General features: G+C 33.3%; 1 protein-coding gene across 1 annotated transcript in view; it reads left to right on the plus strand.

The window, feature by feature from the left end:
• Positions 1-12,600, plus strand: part of LOC129806187 (mitogen-activated protein kinase kinase kinase 7) — a 35,345-nt gene extending 22,745 nt beyond the window's left edge. The window contains exons 6-8 of the mRNA XM_055854587.1: positions 7,556-7,806; positions 7,872-7,982; positions 11,564-12,600. Coding sequence (XP_055710562.1) covers positions 7,556-7,806; positions 7,872-7,982; positions 11,564-11,884 — 683 coding nt within the window. The 3' untranslated portion in view covers positions 11,885-12,600. The remainder of the gene's footprint in view (positions 1-7,555; positions 7,807-7,871; positions 7,983-11,563) is intronic.
• The last annotated feature ends 7,376 nt before the right edge of the window (positions 12,601-19,976 follow it).

Genomic DNA, 19,976 nt, shown 5'->3' on the forward strand with positions numbered 1-19,976 from the left:
GTGATCCATAATGAAGAGAGCGAGGACAAGTACCACAATCGCAAAGAAAGTGGAAGCCGTCGAGCAATTTCAATACTAAAAATCATTGAGGATTTTAAAAAATGATATGGACTATAGTGCGACCCAAGTGTCAAATCTGGAACCAAATATGGACTATAGCGGGGCTCTACTGTAATTACAGGTTATTAAGTATAATTTTGAAACAATAAACAATAAAAAAAATATGAAAATACTTCCTAACCAAATTTAGCCCCTTCTATTGCAACTTTGCGATATCCCAGGTTTATTTCTCCAACGTTCTTTGACTGTGATCGTTAGGATTTGTGAATAGTGTTTGTGCTAAACTCGTCAAGGCGTCTAGAAGACGACGCGCTTTAGGAACGCGAGACGTTTACGATGACTCACTCTTCTTCACATCCATATATACCATATAACACTCACTCTCCTCAGTACGGAAATAGATTTTGTGGCCTAAACTTCACTGTTAAATACAAATCACATAAATTCTCCTCACTATTTAACCCTTTCGGTTCAAAAAACTCTCTATTTAGTGAGCGCATTGTTTAGGAATTATTCCAAATTCATTTTCATGGTAAGGTGTTTCTAATCAAATAAGAATTTCAGCCAATAAATTTTGTTCATCCAATTCTCGTGTAAGCTCTAAATTTGTAAACATTGGAGTTGATGTTGCCAAATTTGAAAATCCATTTAAATTAGGAGCGATTTCTTACACACGAAACGAAAAATAGGTACGAGTAGCCAGTCTGAAGTGGACTGAAGTTTTATACATTGTTAACCCTTTACTAATTACATTTTATTTGATTAGTTTATTTATTAAACCTTGTTTCTGTGTCGGGAAAGAAAGATTTCGTTAAATATTTGTGAAAAAAAAACTTATTTACATAAGTCGTTCCGGAGATTTGATCTTGCTTTCTTGCAGTGGAAGTGTTTACACGCACTGCAAGTGATACGATATCGAATCTCGGCACCCACCCATTTTTTTTTCTTATTAAACTAAATTTATAAATAAAGTCAAAGGTAAAGGAGTCCCAAAATTGATTTATAATATTAAACAATGAATTAATTCTCTCTGAAAATACAACAGTATCGATATTTAAAAATTGATCAGTTTTATGTTAAATTCACATTAAAGGGTTAACTAAAGTAATTTTAGTGAGAAGATTGTTTAACAATCTATAAGCTTTAAAACATTAATTCAATCACAACAGCTTTTAGTGACACGGAAAAGGAGACACAAGTAATAATTCGTAGTAAAACAGCCCAGTACAAGAGATGTTGTAGCAAAATACATCACATAAACCACTTGAAAAGATTTCAGCAGAAAGAAAAACATTCAACAATAAAATCTTGCAAAATATCCGAAACATTTCGTATAACTTTTTTTTCTTACTCAAAATACAGACTGAGTGGATAGAATTTGAAATACAAAAGAGTATATATATCAATATTTTCAGTGGAGGCGCCTAGTTGTGAGCCTTCAGATTTAAATTTAATGCATTCTAACTTGGTAGCTTGAAGACATCTGACCATTGACCTCGATGGTTTGACTTTCCTGACCAAATGAGTATATTTAAGTGAAAAGAAAACTGTTGACGAAAAAAAGAATCCATCTATAAATTGTGTCAAAATCTTATTAATTTGACTGCCAAGTTGATTTTGAGCTTTCCGTCAGTGAATTTTTGGGTGGAGAAAAAGGGAGGAAAAGGAAAGAAATGGCGTGGAAAGTTGAAAGGAAGAGATAAAAATATTCAAAGAAAGAGATAAAAATAGAGCCAAAAAAATTGGCATGAGTAATATTTTGAGGGAATTCATTCGGGTGATTCTCTCCAATGGCTACGTTTATACTGTCGCAAATAGGCCGAAGCAGTTAGAGGACTTACATAGGATCATCTACAAAGCCAAAAAGGTTAATTTAAGGAATATTCAGGGAATATTCTGCCGTTCAAAAGAGCAAAGACGAGGAACTTGCGCCACAGAGAAGAGACATCGCTGCGCGTATGAGTTGTTCGCATGAAGTATACGGGTGGATTAAAAATTCCTTTTTTCTTGGATTAGAAACTTAGGGGAAAGTGGCCTGCCTTTGAATGCGGCGGCCTTTGAATGCTTCAATTTTTCTCTTATTTCTCAAAGCTAAAATTCCATTTTGTTAATCGAATTTAATAGAAAATAGTTAATAGTATTAACTATACACAAAATAGAATTTTTTCTTTGAGAAATAGGAGAAAAATTGAAACATTCAAAGGCAGACCACTTCCCCCTATCCGGGTCAAAAAAAACTACAGTGGGCGGATTTTAAATAATTTTCAGGACAATAATATCGGCAGTTTGATCAGTAATTGTCACAACTTAACGCCTATAAATACAGTTTAAACAAGCCGCCTGATTTTCATCACAAGTAGAGAGTAAGTTGGAATATTTGATCAGTTTTATAGGATAGGCAATAGCTTAATCCTAATCGTAATTGAATGCTAATCCAATAGATGATATGCAAACTGTGAAAACAAAACCTAAGACTTAGGAATAAACAATTTTCTTAAAGTTTAAGGATTTACCACAAGATCATCATCAGATACCCCGGGCCCTAAAGGCAGACCTACAAAATTAAGACTCAATTATCTAATATTTGCTTCAACAAAAGGACCTCATTTTGTTATGTATGCATTTGCATTTGTCTTGCTCACATGAATTATATCCTAAAGGCAAAAATTGTTTTTCTTACACTTATTTTTAAATAAATTTACATGAAATAAATTGCTTTCGCGTAAAATATTAAATTAAACTCACTAAAAAAGAAAATAAACATATATTTGACAGACTTACGACCCAAATAGACTCAGGCTGATCCTTGTGAATCTTGTGAAAATTGATTCAAAGGACCTTAAATCGATGATCTTAAGGCATCAGTGTATGACAGTTTCAAATAATAGTGCTATTCCAATGAAAAATCAAAGAGGAAATCGTTCTCATAAACATTTTGAAACACTTTACTGTTCCCAAATGTTTATTGGTTCCTGTCTCGACTGTTTTCCTCAGTCTTCGGTGTGCTCTAAAATCACTAAATACTTGTGACAGGAACCAACAGAAAAGTTATTCTAGATTGCTCTGGTACTTCTTGGGAGTAAGCCTTTAACGAAAGACCATCCTACCCAATTCCAGAGTACCTATAGGATGCTTGGCTCCTGTGCTGTAGTTAAGTGAACATGAAGTTTTTGAGGTTAATGACAATGAAGTAGTAGCATGGTGGTGCTTGAGGTCTTAAGAACGACATTAAAAATATCTCACTGCTCTGACCACTATCCTACCGGAGATCTATCCTTTTGTCCGAAAAATGGTGATACGCCAGGTCATTACAGGCCTCTGGACGGTGACCGTTTAACCGAGGGACCTCTACTCCCAATCCTACAGAAATGTCGTAGTGAGACTACTGCCAATCTGGGAAAGCTTGAGAGGTATCCTAGTAAGACTACTGCCGTGCTGTGAAACCTAGAGAGGTGTCATAGTGAAACTACTGCCATTCTGGGAAACCTAGAGAAGTGTCGTAGTGAGATTACTGTCATTCAGGGAAACCTAGAGAGGTGTCGTAGTGAGGCTACTCCCATTCCTCGAAACCATGAGAAGTATTGTAGTAAGACTACTGCCATTCTGGGAAACCTAGAAAGGTGTCGTAGTGAAACTACTGCAAATCTGGGAAACCTAGAGAGACGACGTAGTGAGACTACTGTTATTCTGGGAAACCCAGAAAGATGTCGTAGTGAAACTACTGGCATGTTAGATCACAGGCTTCAAACTTTCGGTGATTGGAAATGGTAAGGGACATGGAACAGCTTAACTTGGGATCGCCGAGCCCTAGGTTGAGTTCGAAGTGCTCCCTGACCTGTGAGTAGTCCAGGTCAAATTGGTAGGCCAGAATGGTTGGCATCAATGGTATACAGGTATTCGAAGTTCATGTTAAGGAAGAAATCGGCTATGTTATTGGTTTCGATGAGATGGTAGATACTGAAATAATGATCCTATTGGAATGTTTAGCTGGAATCTAATATCGAAAGGCTGTGTTATCTCTAGTAATGAACGAAAAGTGAATCAGTATAATTTCAAGCCCAGTGCAATTAGAAGTAACATGCACGGCGAAGTAGAAACAGTCGTGGCGAAAATGAGAACAGTTGCGGCGAATAAGCAAAATTCTTGATTTATTCAATTTTGAAATTTTATCTTCCTTTTACGTCAAGCACACATTAATTGTTCAATGATTTGATAGTATATAGTCGCTAGGATCAGCAATTGTCGTAACTACCTCGTCACTGAAATGACACAGGTAAAGAGGAAGTTAAGATAATCACTGATGCCAGCGACAAAATCTCGTTTATTTTTAGTTTATAAACGTAGTCAATGTTTTCTGCGTGACTATGGGTGGGAAAATTCTCATGGCGCAGATTTTGGGCGCATCGTATAGAAAAGAGAATTTTCCTGGCAAATGTGCGCGCCACTTCATCGAAATATTACTCATATATTGAGCACAGGCAAACACAAAGGAGGAAAAAGAGATGATCGTGGTGGGTATTAAAAAAAAAAGAAGAGACTTTTCCTTGTGATTTGGGCTCAGTCTGTGAAAATTTCCCATTCAGTTAACATCAAAATTTTCAAACAGATTTTTTTTCCATGCAGAAAAAGAACTCTTCTTCATATTTCACCAAAGTGGACAATTCTTTTATCAATTTGAGAAGGATCTTGAGACAGTGATTCTGTGTTATCACATTTCACTCTTAATTGCCAGTTTAAAAAGTCATTATTTTCTTTCTGGTGGTGTTTTCCTCTTACATCTTTTGCCTTTATTTTATTTGCTCTTCCATCTGATCAACACAAGTCGAGGCGAGAAAATTAAAAGCATACAATTAATTATGTGTGACACAATGCTCTCAAATAGAGACACCCTGCATTGCTGTTGGATAATTTATAGTATGATGAACATGAAAAAAATCAACTAACTCACAATCATTGCAGAGTTCTAGTGATATCTGGATATTAAGATGCTATTGTGCAAAATTTCTCATCAACATTCTTCCCTCGAAAATTACGTAAAAAATGATGACGAAAGAAAATTAGCGTAGTGCTCGCAATCACGGGATTGAGGACTTCGCGAATTTTCCTTTCCCACTGAATTTCATAATGTACCAGTTCAATTTTGGCTTAAATCTCATTTAATCAGTTCGAAAATCAATTGAAAACTATCCGAATATTGGATCTTAAGTGACATAAATTAAATTATCAACAAATTACCGATTTGGACTATTGTTGGCTTCTTTGGAATTTAAAGACCGTTCAAACAAACCCAATTTTGAGCAATTCGGTTGAGAAATGAAGCCAGAGTGCACGTTTTAAGTAAAAAGTTTAAAAATCCAAAATGGCGTATGGTTAAGGCTATGTCCTTTCGTTGCTTACATCACCAAATATTCAGACTTAATTTTAAAAATTATTTGGTTTTTTTTGTTCAACTGTCTCTATGATTCCGTGGTCCCGGGTTCAAAACCGGTCAGCTGTTTTTTTTTGCTGTTGTATCAGTCTTCAGTTCACCTAGTTACTGAATTGAAAGGATGGCAAAGAGTACCAGGCTTTGCAAAGTACCGTGAGTGAGGGTGACTTTGATTCCCTCCTGTTCGTAAGCCTTTTTTTTTACTTCTAGAACTGAAAGATGGTCTTTACCGATCCAATCTACCATGTCCGATCGGTTTGAACCGTTCTTAAACATTAGAATTAAAGAAAAGCTTACGAACAGCAGGGGGTCAAAGTCACCCGCAAGGGATAAAGTCTCCCGCATCTACGGTACTCAAACTCGTGACTTAGATGCTATACCTTAAAGTACTTTCGCATCATTTACCGTTCACTGGTACTCAACCGATTTAGGGCAGAATCACATTGACAGTAAAATGCTCACCGTATTTCGTTAATTTACGCATTTTCATCGCAATCCTTAAGCAAATTTTACATTACCGTATTACCTTATCTCATGCTCGGTGGCACTAGGTGAAAATAATATCAGAAAATTGAAGAAATAAAACGAAAATGCGATAACCGGTGACCAAAAAAAAAACTGTACGATTAATTTCTCTTATTGTTTTTTTTTTACTCACCGCATATCGAATTTTCGTTTTATTTCTTCTATTTTCTTACATTATTTTCACCTAGTGCCACCGAGTATGAGATAATGTAATACGGTAATGGAAAATTTGTGTAAAAATTGCAATGAAAATGCGTAAATTAACGAAATACAATGAGGCTACGGCGAGCATTTTATTGTCAATTTGATTCTGCCCTTAAACCGATTCATAAATCACTCAAAACACTGCCCAAAATATTAAAGGGTTCAAAATACTTTAAGGTCCGCCTTGAGTGACAATGAATTGGCCGGGAATGTTTTTCACATATTACGGCGTTTTTGTCACTTTTCCCAAAGGTATTTCCTGCACGTATGCAATTTTTCTACGTAACTAGACGTGGCTATTATGTGGCTGAAACGTCCCTTTAAGGGACCGGGCCTCTTGCAGTAACTTCCTCCAGTCATCCAGTCCATCGTCTCGGTCCAAGAAACATTGCATAGGTCGCTGTCGTATAGTCCATCCTATCGGAGGCTCCTTGGGAGTTTTCGTAGTAATCTGGCTCTTGAGGTGAAGGGTTGTTAGCCCGTCGCCCAACCCTCTCTAGAAGGACCAGATCCCTTATTCGTTAGCATCAGATTCGTGACTTCCCACTGGGGTTGGTTACCCAATCTTCTTAAGGGGAAGAGGATATGTATCGTATTACCCCCTATTTAGACCCCCGGGCCTTCTTTCGGTCCTGACAATTTCACTCAAAGCGGATCCTCTGTAAGGTAAAGTGCCCTTCAGTCGACCGGTTCCTCAATTCGACCAGTAGAGTTACTTATTCAATTTATTTATATTTGCACTAATATTTGGCGTATGATTTAACATTAATAGGTCAGTTATTCCATAAATAAATACGAAGCAGTGACAATTTTATAGAAATTCGCCATTAAAACATTCGAATATTGACCTCCGGTCGAATCGAGGAACTGGTCGACTCCAGGGCACTTTACCTTATATGTTACAGATATAGCTAGTAAAGCCTTTAATTCTACCTCAACACCACAAGCACTGGTTCTTTTATATAGACAAAACCATATAAGTAACCCTCCCGAATTATAGGCTTAAGTGTTAAACTTGACGTGCAAGCCTTTGGAGTCCTAAAAGTGGATTTCCAACTTAATTAACTACCCCAGGCATTTACGATACAATTTCATGACAATACATCGCTCTCTCCCTTTGAGCTTAAACAATGAGATCTAATAATCTCCGTACTTGTTCCCACTTCTGAAATTGTTGCACAATAGCAAAAAATATCCCTCAAACAATCAATAATGGCCAAAAATGTCTGAGTCGACACGTGAAAGCAATTGGCAATCATAATGCATAAAAAGCTAAATAAAGAGAATGATCCCGGCAAATTTTCATCCTAAATAATTATCATTTTTGCATTTTCGCAGCCAACAGCGAAGGAAAAGAAAGATTGAGTGTGACTGAGACAAGAATCCCAGCTGACAAGGATTCAGAGAAACAAACCACTACAAATTGTGATGCTGAGGAAGATCGTGGTGATAGCTATACGTCACTAAATTTAGATTCAATGCATCTTATGTTAGAACCCCATCTGCGTCCTGCGACGCCAGATCCTGAAAATGAACTCTCCATGCAAATCTTCGAGGAGCATAAACAACTTGCACAGAACTATTTAAAGGTGGAAATTCTAATGTTCTTCCAACAAAAAGGTCTTTTGATTAATTTTCTTTCCAAATTGAACAGTTGCAGACAGAAATTGCCTATGTTACGAAAAACAGGGATGAATTACTTGCCGCAATGAGTCCACAAGAGAGGCAGGCTCGTCAGGAATATTGTCAAAGACTGGAAGAGAAGGTAAGATCAGTAACCTGATTTCAGGGGATTCTAGTTTCCAAAATTAACCGCTCATGAACCTTGGGGTTCTTAAACAAAATAGATTTGATACTTCAAACAGACAAGGTTAAACCAATTTTTTTTTGCTTTTTCATCCAAAATTCAATTCTAACTTTGTAAAATTATTTGTAAATGTTTGTGAATTCTTACTGCAGGTCCACTAAAAATGCTCTCAATTCTCAATTCTTCCGGTTTTCGTCAGAAGGATATTCCTCTTTCAAATTAAACACCTGACGAACACCGGAAGAATTGAGAGCATAAAGTTTTCGTTAGACTCCAAAAGAAAGAATTTCACTTAAAAGTTCGTAAAACTTTGTACCTTTTCACGAACATTGTTCGTTACATGATAACTTGACGAACATTTTTTGTTATTTTACAAACATTTCTTTATGCATTTTTGTTTGTCTGGCAAAACTTTATAAACGAATGACAAAATTTCACGAACATATTCCTGAATTTACAAACATTTACGAACAAATATTTGAAAAAGAACTAAAAATGCTCTCATCGAGTGTCAAGTCAGAAAATGTTCGTGGTAAAAAGTACAAACTTTTACGAACTTTTTAGTAGGTTATACGATTTACGAGCATTTCGTAAGTTTCAAGGAATTCACAAACATTTACGAGCAATCATCCGAAATATTTCTCTTTGTGTCAATTTTTATGAAGTTGAATTCTTTACACAAATCTTTGACGTTTTATCCAAGTTTTATTTCTTTGATATTTTATCCAAACCTTTAATTTCTTGACCTTTTATCCCAATTTAAATTCTTTGACTTTTTGTCGGAGCTTTAAATTTGTACTCTTTTATTCATGATTTAATTCATTGATCTTTTTATTCGAACCGCTTGACATTCTATCCGTTCTATCCGAACTTCAGTTTTTGATCTTATATCCGAAGTTTTATTCTTTATGTTTTTTTTTTTTTATCTGAAACTTGAAGTCTTTGATTTCTTTTTTATCCAAAATTAAGTTCTTTGGCTTTTGAATCAGAGCTTGAAATCTATTATAACCTTTTATCCAAACTTCAATGCTTTAGCCTTTTCATTTATAACTTAATTCTTTTATCGTTTTATCCAATCATTAGTTCTTTGACTTTTGAATCTGAAACTTCAATTCTTTCTCTTGTAATTCGAACTGCTTAACTTTTTACCCAAGATCTAAATTCTTTGATCTTTTTATCCGAACTTAAGTTCTTAGATTTTTGTCGGAGTTTCTAAACTTTAACCTTTTCTCCGGAGTTTATTTCTTTGATTTTTTATCCTTAACTTCAATTATCTGATTCTCCTATCCTCAAATTCAATTCATTGCCTTTTTATCCGAACTTAAATTCTTTGGCCTTTTTGTCGAAACTTGAAATCTTTAAGATTTTATCCGAATTCCGATTCTTCCGATTCTTTGACAATAAGTAAATTTAATTAATTGATCCTTTTAACCAAACATTAATTCTTTGACTTGTTTAATCCGAAACTTAAATTCTTTGTCTTCATATTGAAACTGCTCAACTTCTTACCCGAAACTTAAATTCCTTGATTTTTTATCCGAACTTAAGTTCTTTGATTTTCGTCGGACTTTTTAAACTTCATCCTTTTATCCGAAGTTTAATTCTTTGATTTGTTATCCTCAACTTCAATTCTCTGATACTTTTATCCGCAACTTCAATTCCTTGCCTTTTTATCCGAACTTAAGTTCTTAGATTTTTGTCGAAGTTTCTAAACTTTATCCTTTTATCCGAAGTTTAATTCTTTTATTTTTTTATCCTCAACTTCAATTCTCTGATTCTTTTATCCGGAACTTCAATTCCTTGCCTTTTTATCCGAACTTAAGTTCTTTGGCTTTTTTGTCGAAGCTTGAAATCTTTAAGCTCTTATCCTAAATTCAATTCTTTGACAATTCATAATTTAATTCTTTGATCCTTTTATCCAAACATTAATTCTTTGACTTTTTTCAATCAGAAACTTCAATTCTTTGTCTTCATATTGAAATTGCTTAATTTTTTACCTGAAGCTTAAATTCCTTTATTTTTTGTCCGAGCTTAAGTTCTTTGGTTTTTGTCAATGTGCTTTTGTTATTCGAAACTTCAATCCCTGATTTTTAAACAAAACTTTAATTGTTTGACTTTTGCCAGAGTTTCAAATTTTTAACTGAACTTCTTTACTGAAGAATTTTTATCTGAACTTAAATTCCTTGACCTTTTATTCAAACTTAATTTTTTTTGTCTTTTTTGTCGGAGCTTCAAATCTTACACTTTTTGTCCGAACTTTAATTCTTAGATCCTTTTATCGGAACTTCAATTCTTGAACCCTTTGAACCTGATCTTAATTCTATTATTTTTCATCCAAAACTTGAATTCCTTGACTTTTCATTCAAACTTAAACTTTGCAACTGTTTTATTGAACCTGCAAATCTTGCGAACTTTGATCTTTGATCGTTTTATCTGAACCTTAATTCTTGGATCCTTTGTCTGAAATATTAGTTCCTTGACCCTGTTATCTGACTTTCATTACGTTATTTTAAATTATGCGAACTTCAGATCTGACATTTTATCCGAAGTTCAATCCATAGCACTTTTATCCTAAATTTAATTCTTTATGTTTTTTATCCGAAACATCAACACTTTGGCACTTTTATCTGAATTTTAACTTCTTGCTGTCTTACGCGGACTTTAATTCTTTGATATTTTTTTACCCGAACTTTAATTCTTTAACATTTTATCCGAACTGCAATTACTTATCTTCGACTCATATCTGAATTTTAATCCTTGCTATTTTGTGCGAACACCAATGTTTTGATCCTGTTATCCCAATTTTAATTATTCGATTTTTTATAAAAAATTTCAATTCTCTGACTCCGACCGAATTTTTATTCCATGATTTTTGGTCGCGAACTTTAAATCCTTGACAATTTATATGAACCTTAATTCTTTGTTTTTTTTTATCTGAACTTGTTTCTTTGGCACTTTTATGCTAATGTATTTTTTTTCGTTTTAATCTTTATCCGAGCTCAAGTTTTTGGTTTCTACGCAATTGTAAACCAGTTTTAAGGTTATTTATGAGCAAAGGTGTCAAATCAATAAATTATATTTTATCCAAGAATTCAGTTATTTTGTTTTTAATTTATTATTAGCAGATTTTGAAAGAATTTGTCAGCGGATAAATTTAAAGATCTTTAAAAATTATTTGAACAGTGGCATAGGCTCACAAGTGAAACTTAGTGGTTATCCATGAATTTATCCAACTGAATATTCTTCCAAAATTGTACTTCTTTCATCAGATCGATACCTTCATTTTATCCAATTTATCCAACTGAATATTCTTCCAAAATTGTACTTCTTTCATCAGATTGATACCTTCAAAATTTCATCAATACAATGCATTTGAAGGAGTTTTAACTTAAGCGTATACTTCGGGAGAGAAAGATGTAAAAAATTAATTAAGTAGAATACTCCGTCAAAATTGAGATTAGTTACTTTCCGTATTAGCTTTAGTTTGGGCTGAATTATGAATTGGTTCAGTTGCTAATTTGACTAAAAAAAATCAACAGGAAGCTCTGCTGAAACTGCAAGAAAACCTGAGACGACAGCTTGAATTGCTGGAGAAAGCACCAAAGAACAACAATAACTTTGGGAATCCGCCTGAGTACAGTTTCATCCAGCGAGATGAACGAGAACAATTTCTCCTGGATGAACAGAGGCAGTTCCAGCATCTCAAGGAGCAGCAACAGAAGCTGCGAAGTCAACAGAATCAACCAAATAACAATCAAAGTCTTCATGTGCCCACAAGGGTGGCCCCTCCTGTGCCCGATTGGGTTCTAATTCCATCGAATAACAACTTTGAGAATGACGGAAAAGAGTCCATACACTGAAATCTATTTTGTAGAAACTCCCCGCGCGACCCCTCCAAACCCCAAGAACCCAACATGATGTGATATTTTCCTGCTAACAAATGGAAATATTTTAGAAGATTTCTCACAGAAATTTTATTAAGGGAAGCAATTTTGAAGAAAAAAATCATTCTGTGAGAAATTTTCTCCTTTGACCTTTTGTCCCACATTTTTTTACTGCATACATTAGTTTTTTTTGTAAACTTTTCAACTCTCTTTTTGTAACATTTTACTATACCGCAATCAATGTGCCAATAATTTTATTCACTAACGATGAAACGATATAAATATTTATCTTTGAAGCATTGTTCACATGTTACTAAATATTTAATCGTATTAAATATTTTGATCCCATCCTGTGCTTCGATTGGCTGATAAATAATCATGAAATTTCCCGATAGATGGCAGTGACAAAGAAACGCCAATAAAACAAAAGAAGTCACTAAAAACTTCAAAAGAGAAATATAAAAAGATAAATAAATGTGAATAATGCTAAACTCATAAAAAAAAAATTATAGTATTTGTCTCGAGATTTTATCTTCTTTTTTTTTAAGTCTTCTCAATGTGGGACATAATTTTTCAAAAGAAAATCACTGTACTTATAGAATTGTTTGTTAAAACATTAAGAGAGAGTCATATTTATTTCACGTTGAAATAAAGTCCCTTATAATTATTAATAAAGAAAATATTTTATCAAAGACAAGAGTGCTCCTTATCAATATTAATTTTCAGAAAGTGCTACAAATTGACTTTTCTATTTTTTCTGCTGGGATATTGCTCATTTTTGCGGTAAGGAGATAAAAATTCAGCAATTTTGCGGTTGATTTTTTCCTTGGGATATGGAGAAGCGGATACACATGTGTGTGGCTTTTTTGGCTACATTAGGTTCATTGTCCATAAATGAATTTAAAATAGGGGGAAGCCAGGCTACATTGGGACACCAGCTTGAATGTAGAGACTCTGGGATTTCAGTCATCTCTTGCTCAGGTAAATTGCGAAGAAATTGAAAGTGTTCGAATGTGCCCCACTAACAGGTTGAGTAGAAGAACATTGGGGCAGTTTTGAACCAGCTTTAAAGCTTCAGCAAAAGGTAATTATCATGTCATGAAATACTAAAAAAAATCTGAGATTTCATTATAGTCAAAAGATTTAATTATGGTGTTATTCCGATGAAAGATGATCATATTTTTTTAGCACTTTACTGTTTTCAAGTGCTCCTGCTTTATCATCTAAAAAGTCTTTAGACTAATATTTCATCCAAGGGGCAAATATTTAGATTGATTAGAACTAAGTAATTTAGCAAATTTAATCATTAAAAAATGATCACCCAGCAAAAAATTATTTTGATCATAGGAAAAGATTTCTTTTTCTCAGAAAAGAACTATATTTTAGTCAATGAAAATAATAACTCTTTGGTAAGTACAGAAACCAATTTTGATTAGTTGAATAATCGTTTTTGGTCAAAATGAAAATGAATTTTGGTAAAAAAATATCTAAAGATAATTGATTTTGGTCAGCAAAAATTTTAACAAAACTATTTAACATACTGACCAAATTTGATTAAACTTGATTTTTTTGCTAACTAAAATTTATCTCTTTAATTTATCTTTTTGTGACCAAAATATAGTTTTATACTAACTTAAAATTTTTTTGTTGCCTAAACCCGATTTTTTTACTTACTAAAATCTTTTTTTTTTTAACTAAAAAATTCAACAAAAAAGTCAAAATTCTTATGTTACAGGTCACAATTGTGTTTTTTACTGACTAAAATGACTTTCTTCTAACAAAAATAAATAGTCTTAGCTCACCAAAATCGATTTTTTACTAATCAAAACTCTTTACTGACGAAAATTGATTTTTACAATGACCAAAAATAATTACTTTACTAACCAGAATTGGTTTGTTTATTGACCGAAAGCGGCACTTTTACTGACTAAAACTGATATTCTTACTAGGAAAAATTATTATGTTTCTCTCTGACCAAAATATAGATGTTTCGCTGATAAAAATACAATGTTTTTGCTGACAAAAATCTTTGCCTTCTTTTCTAACCAAAATTACCTCTTTTACTAACCGAAATCAATTATTTGACCAAATTAAATTATCAAATTTGATTTTTTTTATTTCAATTTTAATCGATTTTTTAAACAAAGTGTTTTTCACTGATCAAAATTATCTAAATTGATTTTTTACTGATCAAAAATTAATATGTTACTAACCAAAATTTGTCTTTTTCCTGACCGAAATTGATATTTTTACTGATTAAAATGACACTTTACTAACAAAAATAAATAGTTTTAACTAACAAATATTGATTTTCACCAACTAAAATCGCTTTTTTCCTGACCAAAATTTATTTTTGCAAGATTTTAGTTTACGAAATCCGCCGAAAAATAGAATTTGAATTATATTTCTGATTTTTAACACGTAAAAAATATTTTTTCAGGATATTTATCTGATTTTTTTGTGGAAGTGTTTTCATGTTTGAAAATAAATTAATACCATCACAAAACGACGTGTAAATAAATTTGTTATGAACTTCAAATGGAAAGCTTGTCGAAATCTCCCTAAAGTTGTCTATACATTAGGAAAAATATGGATGAGTGGATCTTCAATAATACTATTGATAAAAAGCTTCAATTATTGAAGAGAATTATTGAAGAAAATGCCTCCACACAGGAACTAATACGTTTCAATATTGACACTTCGTGTCATCTCTCAAGTTTTCTTGCGGTTTGAGATTATTTTTCGTGAAAATTTATTATTTAGCTGCTGGAAAAGCGTGGAAAGTGTTTATTGAAGTTCATTGGGATAGTTTTCAGTGAATATTAGTGGAAATTTTACCAAAAGTGCGAAGGAGAAGTGTTTTCTAGAGATGTTTTTTTGTAGTGGGATTCAACCAAGTTTTACTAGAAGTTTTCATTCGTTTTTCTTTTTAAATTATTGGTACTACACCCCCTGTGCATCACTGAAGAGTTATTTAATACCATATTCCAATTTCCAAAATGATCCGACACATATCCGGACGACAATAAAGTTTTTCAGAACTTCGAGACATTGAAACATAACCTCAAACTTTGTTCAAAATAGTTTTCTGAAAAGTGTACAGCAGCAGAAGAATACTGTAATCCAGAAGAGTGAAAAGCATCAGTGCGATGTGTCGTTCTAGAGCAGTGATACAGCAGTTTGAATCGCTGACTGAGGGATTTGCTAGCTACATATGCTCAGTTTCCCGGACGGAGGTATTGAAGTGCTGAAAACCGAAGGGGATAATAATCTGATAGCAGCTGCCGGAGCCGGACGGGTGGCTGCTGTGAGTCCAGCCTCAGATGAGAAGTTAGCTTAGATCGCCCTGATGATGCAAAGACTGCGAAGTTGTCCCTGATAACACTGTAGAAAGTGCCAGTGGGATGCAGGATCCAGTAGCTGGTGGTTTAAATACATCCGGATGGCTTTAGTTCCACATCCAATAAATATTCTCTTCATTTAGAAGTTGAGGAACCCTCATATCCGGCTGTTGGATTACAGATATTCACAAGCAGGGACTGTTCTGACTTGTAAGTGCTTCTGCTGCCCAAAGGTTCATGGATACACTCAGAAGCTCTTCCTGAGATTCACAAAAGGGAGTTACAGACAAATTCGACTCCGCTCTAGAGATATAGAAAAATCTCAGATATAGAAACAAAAAAAATAATGTAATGTATAAAATTGTAAGGACTTTTTGTATTTATAATTTTTTAATTAAAAAAAATAAAATTAACAAAATCTCTTTCTTTTTACCAATATTGTGTCACTTCGACTGTGGCTCCCAGTGTCTTTGCTTGAGAAGATCTCGCGTCTTATCTATTCCTTGATATTTTCCTTGTCTGTCAGCCAGTGTTTAGGTTTATATTGAAGAGATCCACGGGTTGTGTTTCAACTAAAAAAAAACACGGGACCTGCTAATGCAATAGAATGTCTCACTTCCATCCCAATTCAATTCCTTACCTTGATCTGTTCTCCTGCTGGATGCTGGGATTGAGATCTGCTTTGTCTCAGAAGCCTCAATCCATGTCCAGATGCACAAACTACTCCCAATTTATATCTGAACAAAAACTTTCACCAAAACTGGGGTGAATTCCACTAGGAAGTCACATTCCCTGAAACACACTTTTTTCTTTTTGAACTTGCACCAAAATCAACAAATAATATTTTTCGAATATTCTGCAACACAAAATATTCGAATATGCGTGAAAACGAAAATTAATATGTTGATGAAAATATCTAATGAACTTGATATCGACCATTTCTTCCATATTGCACTTCAATAATATTATGGAAGAATAATATTGATGATATTTGTCTCAATGTGTAGGGGTAAACAATATTGAAAGACAATATGGAAGAAAAGTCATCCATATTGAAACGAATATTGAAGAAATTGTCTCCACATTAGACAAATTTTCTTCAATAATCCAAATTTTTGTCCATATATTTTACTAATGTGTAGGCATTTTTCATCAATATTAAATATTGATTGCAAATATTGATGAAATTTTCTCCTAATGTATAGACAGCTTAAGAAAGTTGAAAAAAACGGAAGATTATTTTAATCTCCTTTTCCTTAACACTAAACCTACCGACTCTTTTCAGTCGTTTTTCCTAGCAAACTCGCGATAGGGTAGAATACTTAACATTTTTTTCTTGGAAAAGAGGAAAAAATTAAAATTTAAACACTGAAAAATATATTACATGAATATTTTAAGAAATTCATAATGTTTGATTGTGCCATTGAATCGTTCCAATATGTTTGTTAATTTTAAAAAGTTTTTAAACCAAATTGACCGGGTCTTGGTAGGTTTGGTATTAAAACAAAACTAAAGTAATATTTATTTTTGAAAATTAATTAAATCTGATTATGTGCTATCTGAACCACTTAAAATCATCAAAATCGAATACAAATAAGATTTATTCTGATTTTTTAAGCATACAAAGTCACAGAGCCTTTTTGGTTTCTTAAGAACGTCGTTTTGGGATCCTCAAGATCAAAATGTAATTTCCTGGAGCTACTCAGATCCACGAAAACGCCTTTTTACCCTTTGTCTAATCTGACAAAATTGTGTAAATAAGCACAGTGATTTCCTCAAAAAACCGATCGTAAGTGGATTCCTTTTAATAATTTTTGAATAAGCTCAAAGTCATAATTCATTGGACTTATTTTTGACAAATTTTTGAGAAAACTCTTGTTCTTTGTTTTAGAAAAACGATGTCTGTTGCTGACTAAAATTATTTTTCTAGTAACCAAAATTCAGTTTTTTTTTGGCTGTAGGGAGAAATGGGGCACCTTTGAAAGTGGGGCACATTTGAAGTTGGCATTTTATACCTATTTTTAATCAAAATTGAGCCTTATCGTGATATAATTTAGCTCCAAGAACATATTGAGAATGTAAATCACATTTTGATATGGCTCAATTCCACTTAAACATAGGAGAAAAATCCCAATTTCAAAGGTACCCCACTTTAAAAGGTGCCCCAATCCCCCCTAAATAATTGCTTTTTACTGTTACGAGTCCTTTTACATTTGACTTACTGTCAAAATTGAATTTTTGTTGCTTATTTTCAGTGATAGATCAGTCTGATTTTTTTCCGACCAATTGTCTTCTCCCATTGACCAAATTTGTTATTTCTACTAACCCATTTTCAATTAAATACTGCCTTAGTTCTGCTTCAGCCTTTTAAATAATTATCTTATTGATTTGTAGGACGATAGTGTTGGATGTTATTTTAGAGTTTTCGAAAAATGTTTTTTTACCTATTTATTAAAAAAATTGTATTCCCACGTCGTTCTAATGATACTTTTTCCGAATCTTCTATCGCGGTATTTATTTATTTATTTATTTTGTTCTAAAACTCCGTAACATTTAATTCAGATGCTACAAAATAGCCCTGCTTTCCCGTATACTTTCACATTCCTTTCCGTTTGGTGTTATTCCTCGGTTTTCTACTGTGCCTAATCCTGCGATAAAGGGATTAAATTAGTTGAGAGACAGTGAACGTTGATTTTTCGGCCTTTCCGAAAGATATCGAGAGTTTCCTCCCATCAGATTATTGCGCCACATTTCAGCCAAGTTCCCAACTTGAATTTGGGAGGGAAAACAAACAAGACGACAACGACAAAGTATTGATAATTCTTGTGGGAAAATTGAAAGTATTTCCTTCAATATAAATTAGGAATTTATCTCGAAATCCACAGATTTTGGTACAAAGCATTATTTGGAAAAAAATGTAAATGGGAGAAAATGTTGTAACAATTGGTTGCAATTGCTCGAAAATGTGAATAAACTATGTAGAAAATGCAAATAAAATGCCTTTGAAACTAATTCCTAGCACACCTTTTATACCCAAAACTTCATCTTAGAGAATACATTCCATAAATTCTTCATAAAATTTTAATGAAATGCGGTGAAGGTTGATTAATTTATTGGTTGTTTAACTATTGATATTCGCACCCTAAATTATTTATTGATAGTTTAAATTTCAATTATTAGTACTCCACCCAGAAATGTCTGAAAACTTTATGATAAAACATCATATCTCACAGACATCCAATAATATTTCATTTGGATTTTATTGCAAAAACTATCGCATTTTTAGTTTGAGGAAAAAAAGTAACTGCAGAAGTATTCAGAGGTGGAGCATAAGAAACTCCTCCTCTTTAGTACCAATAATGGTCTCACTCTAGCTAACAACCGATACTGGAGAGATACAAGAGTGAAAACGCCCTCAAACTGTTGAATATCTTTGAGGAGGAAGGCAAGGTGCTCTTCGTAAAACACCCAGCATTGGAATTTCCATTCATATTCTCTCATTTTGCCAATTACTCGATCAATAAACTGAATTACAAAGGCGAATAGTTATCAATCAATAAACTAAACGTAAGATTAAATTAAAATTTCCCCCTGAAAAGAATTCATCTTTTCAACGAAAAAATTGTTCCAAGCATGCGCAAATAATAATTTTTTCCTCCCCAATTGCAAAAAAAGCATAATCCTGGAAGGGAAGGAGCACAAGAAAAAAAACCTTCAAATTAAAATGAAGAACATACACCCAATATTTTCTCTAAAGAGAATTTCCAAAACAGAAAGTCTTCTGCCATAAAAGATTCACAATATTGAAGGAGAAACGATAAATATGCAATTTTTCGCATTCAATCACAAAACATGCATTGTAAAATAAAAATTAAATATTTTACGCACCTTGTTCTAACCACAAAACCACGGAGGAAGTCTTTAAAGTCCTTCACTGAGCCAAGATCTTTCAATGGAGCTCCCTATATCATTTTTCAGCAGCATCCTCAAGAAGATGTCTACAAAGAAACAATACCATCATGAAAGACAACGGTAAGCATGTTTTATCTTACTTTAAGACAGATTCTTAGGATGGGGCAAGGCGAAATGCATGGAAAATCAGTTTGGATTTGAGGTTAGGGAACATAAATTACCTTTTCCTTAAAAATAATACTCAAATAAACATTATTTCCCCTTAGAAATTCTAAAATCGAGAACGTTAACTATTATTACCACAGCCTTACTATTACTTGATAAACAGATTATGTCAGTGAGTTTATGGAAAAGTGAGGTTATGTTTTGCTTATACTACAATAAACGCAGATTTACATAAGCTTTTGTCATCAAATTAATTAAGCTATTGAAATGCAATTTCTCTTGATCTTCAAAACATTTTTATTGACTTCAATATGATTAAAATCCTTACCTAAACAACATAACCTATGTTCTGATTTATTAAATTTGAAGTGTCATAAGTTTTCAACAAAAGAAAGACTTTATTTACTTGAATATATTTCCAATAAATAATAAGAAATGAATATGGTTTTATTCAGAGAATTACTCATTCTTTGTTACAGGTTAGGTACAACATAACCTCACTTTGCAGAGAAAACTCCGTGTAAGTAACAATAACTTAAGCGAAATAGGCAAATGTAAATGGAAAGCGTTAAAATATTTAGCACGAAATCCATGGTAATTCAATTCAGTTTTGAGGTTAAGGGACATCAAGAGATTCTTCCTCAAAAACA

The sequence above is a fragment of the Phlebotomus papatasi genome, chromosome 3 (genome assembly GCF_024763615.1).
Source record: "Phlebotomus papatasi isolate M1 chromosome 3, Ppap_2.1, whole genome shotgun sequence".
NCBI classification, from domain to species: domain Eukaryota; kingdom Metazoa; phylum Arthropoda; class Insecta; order Diptera; family Psychodidae; genus Phlebotomus; species Phlebotomus papatasi.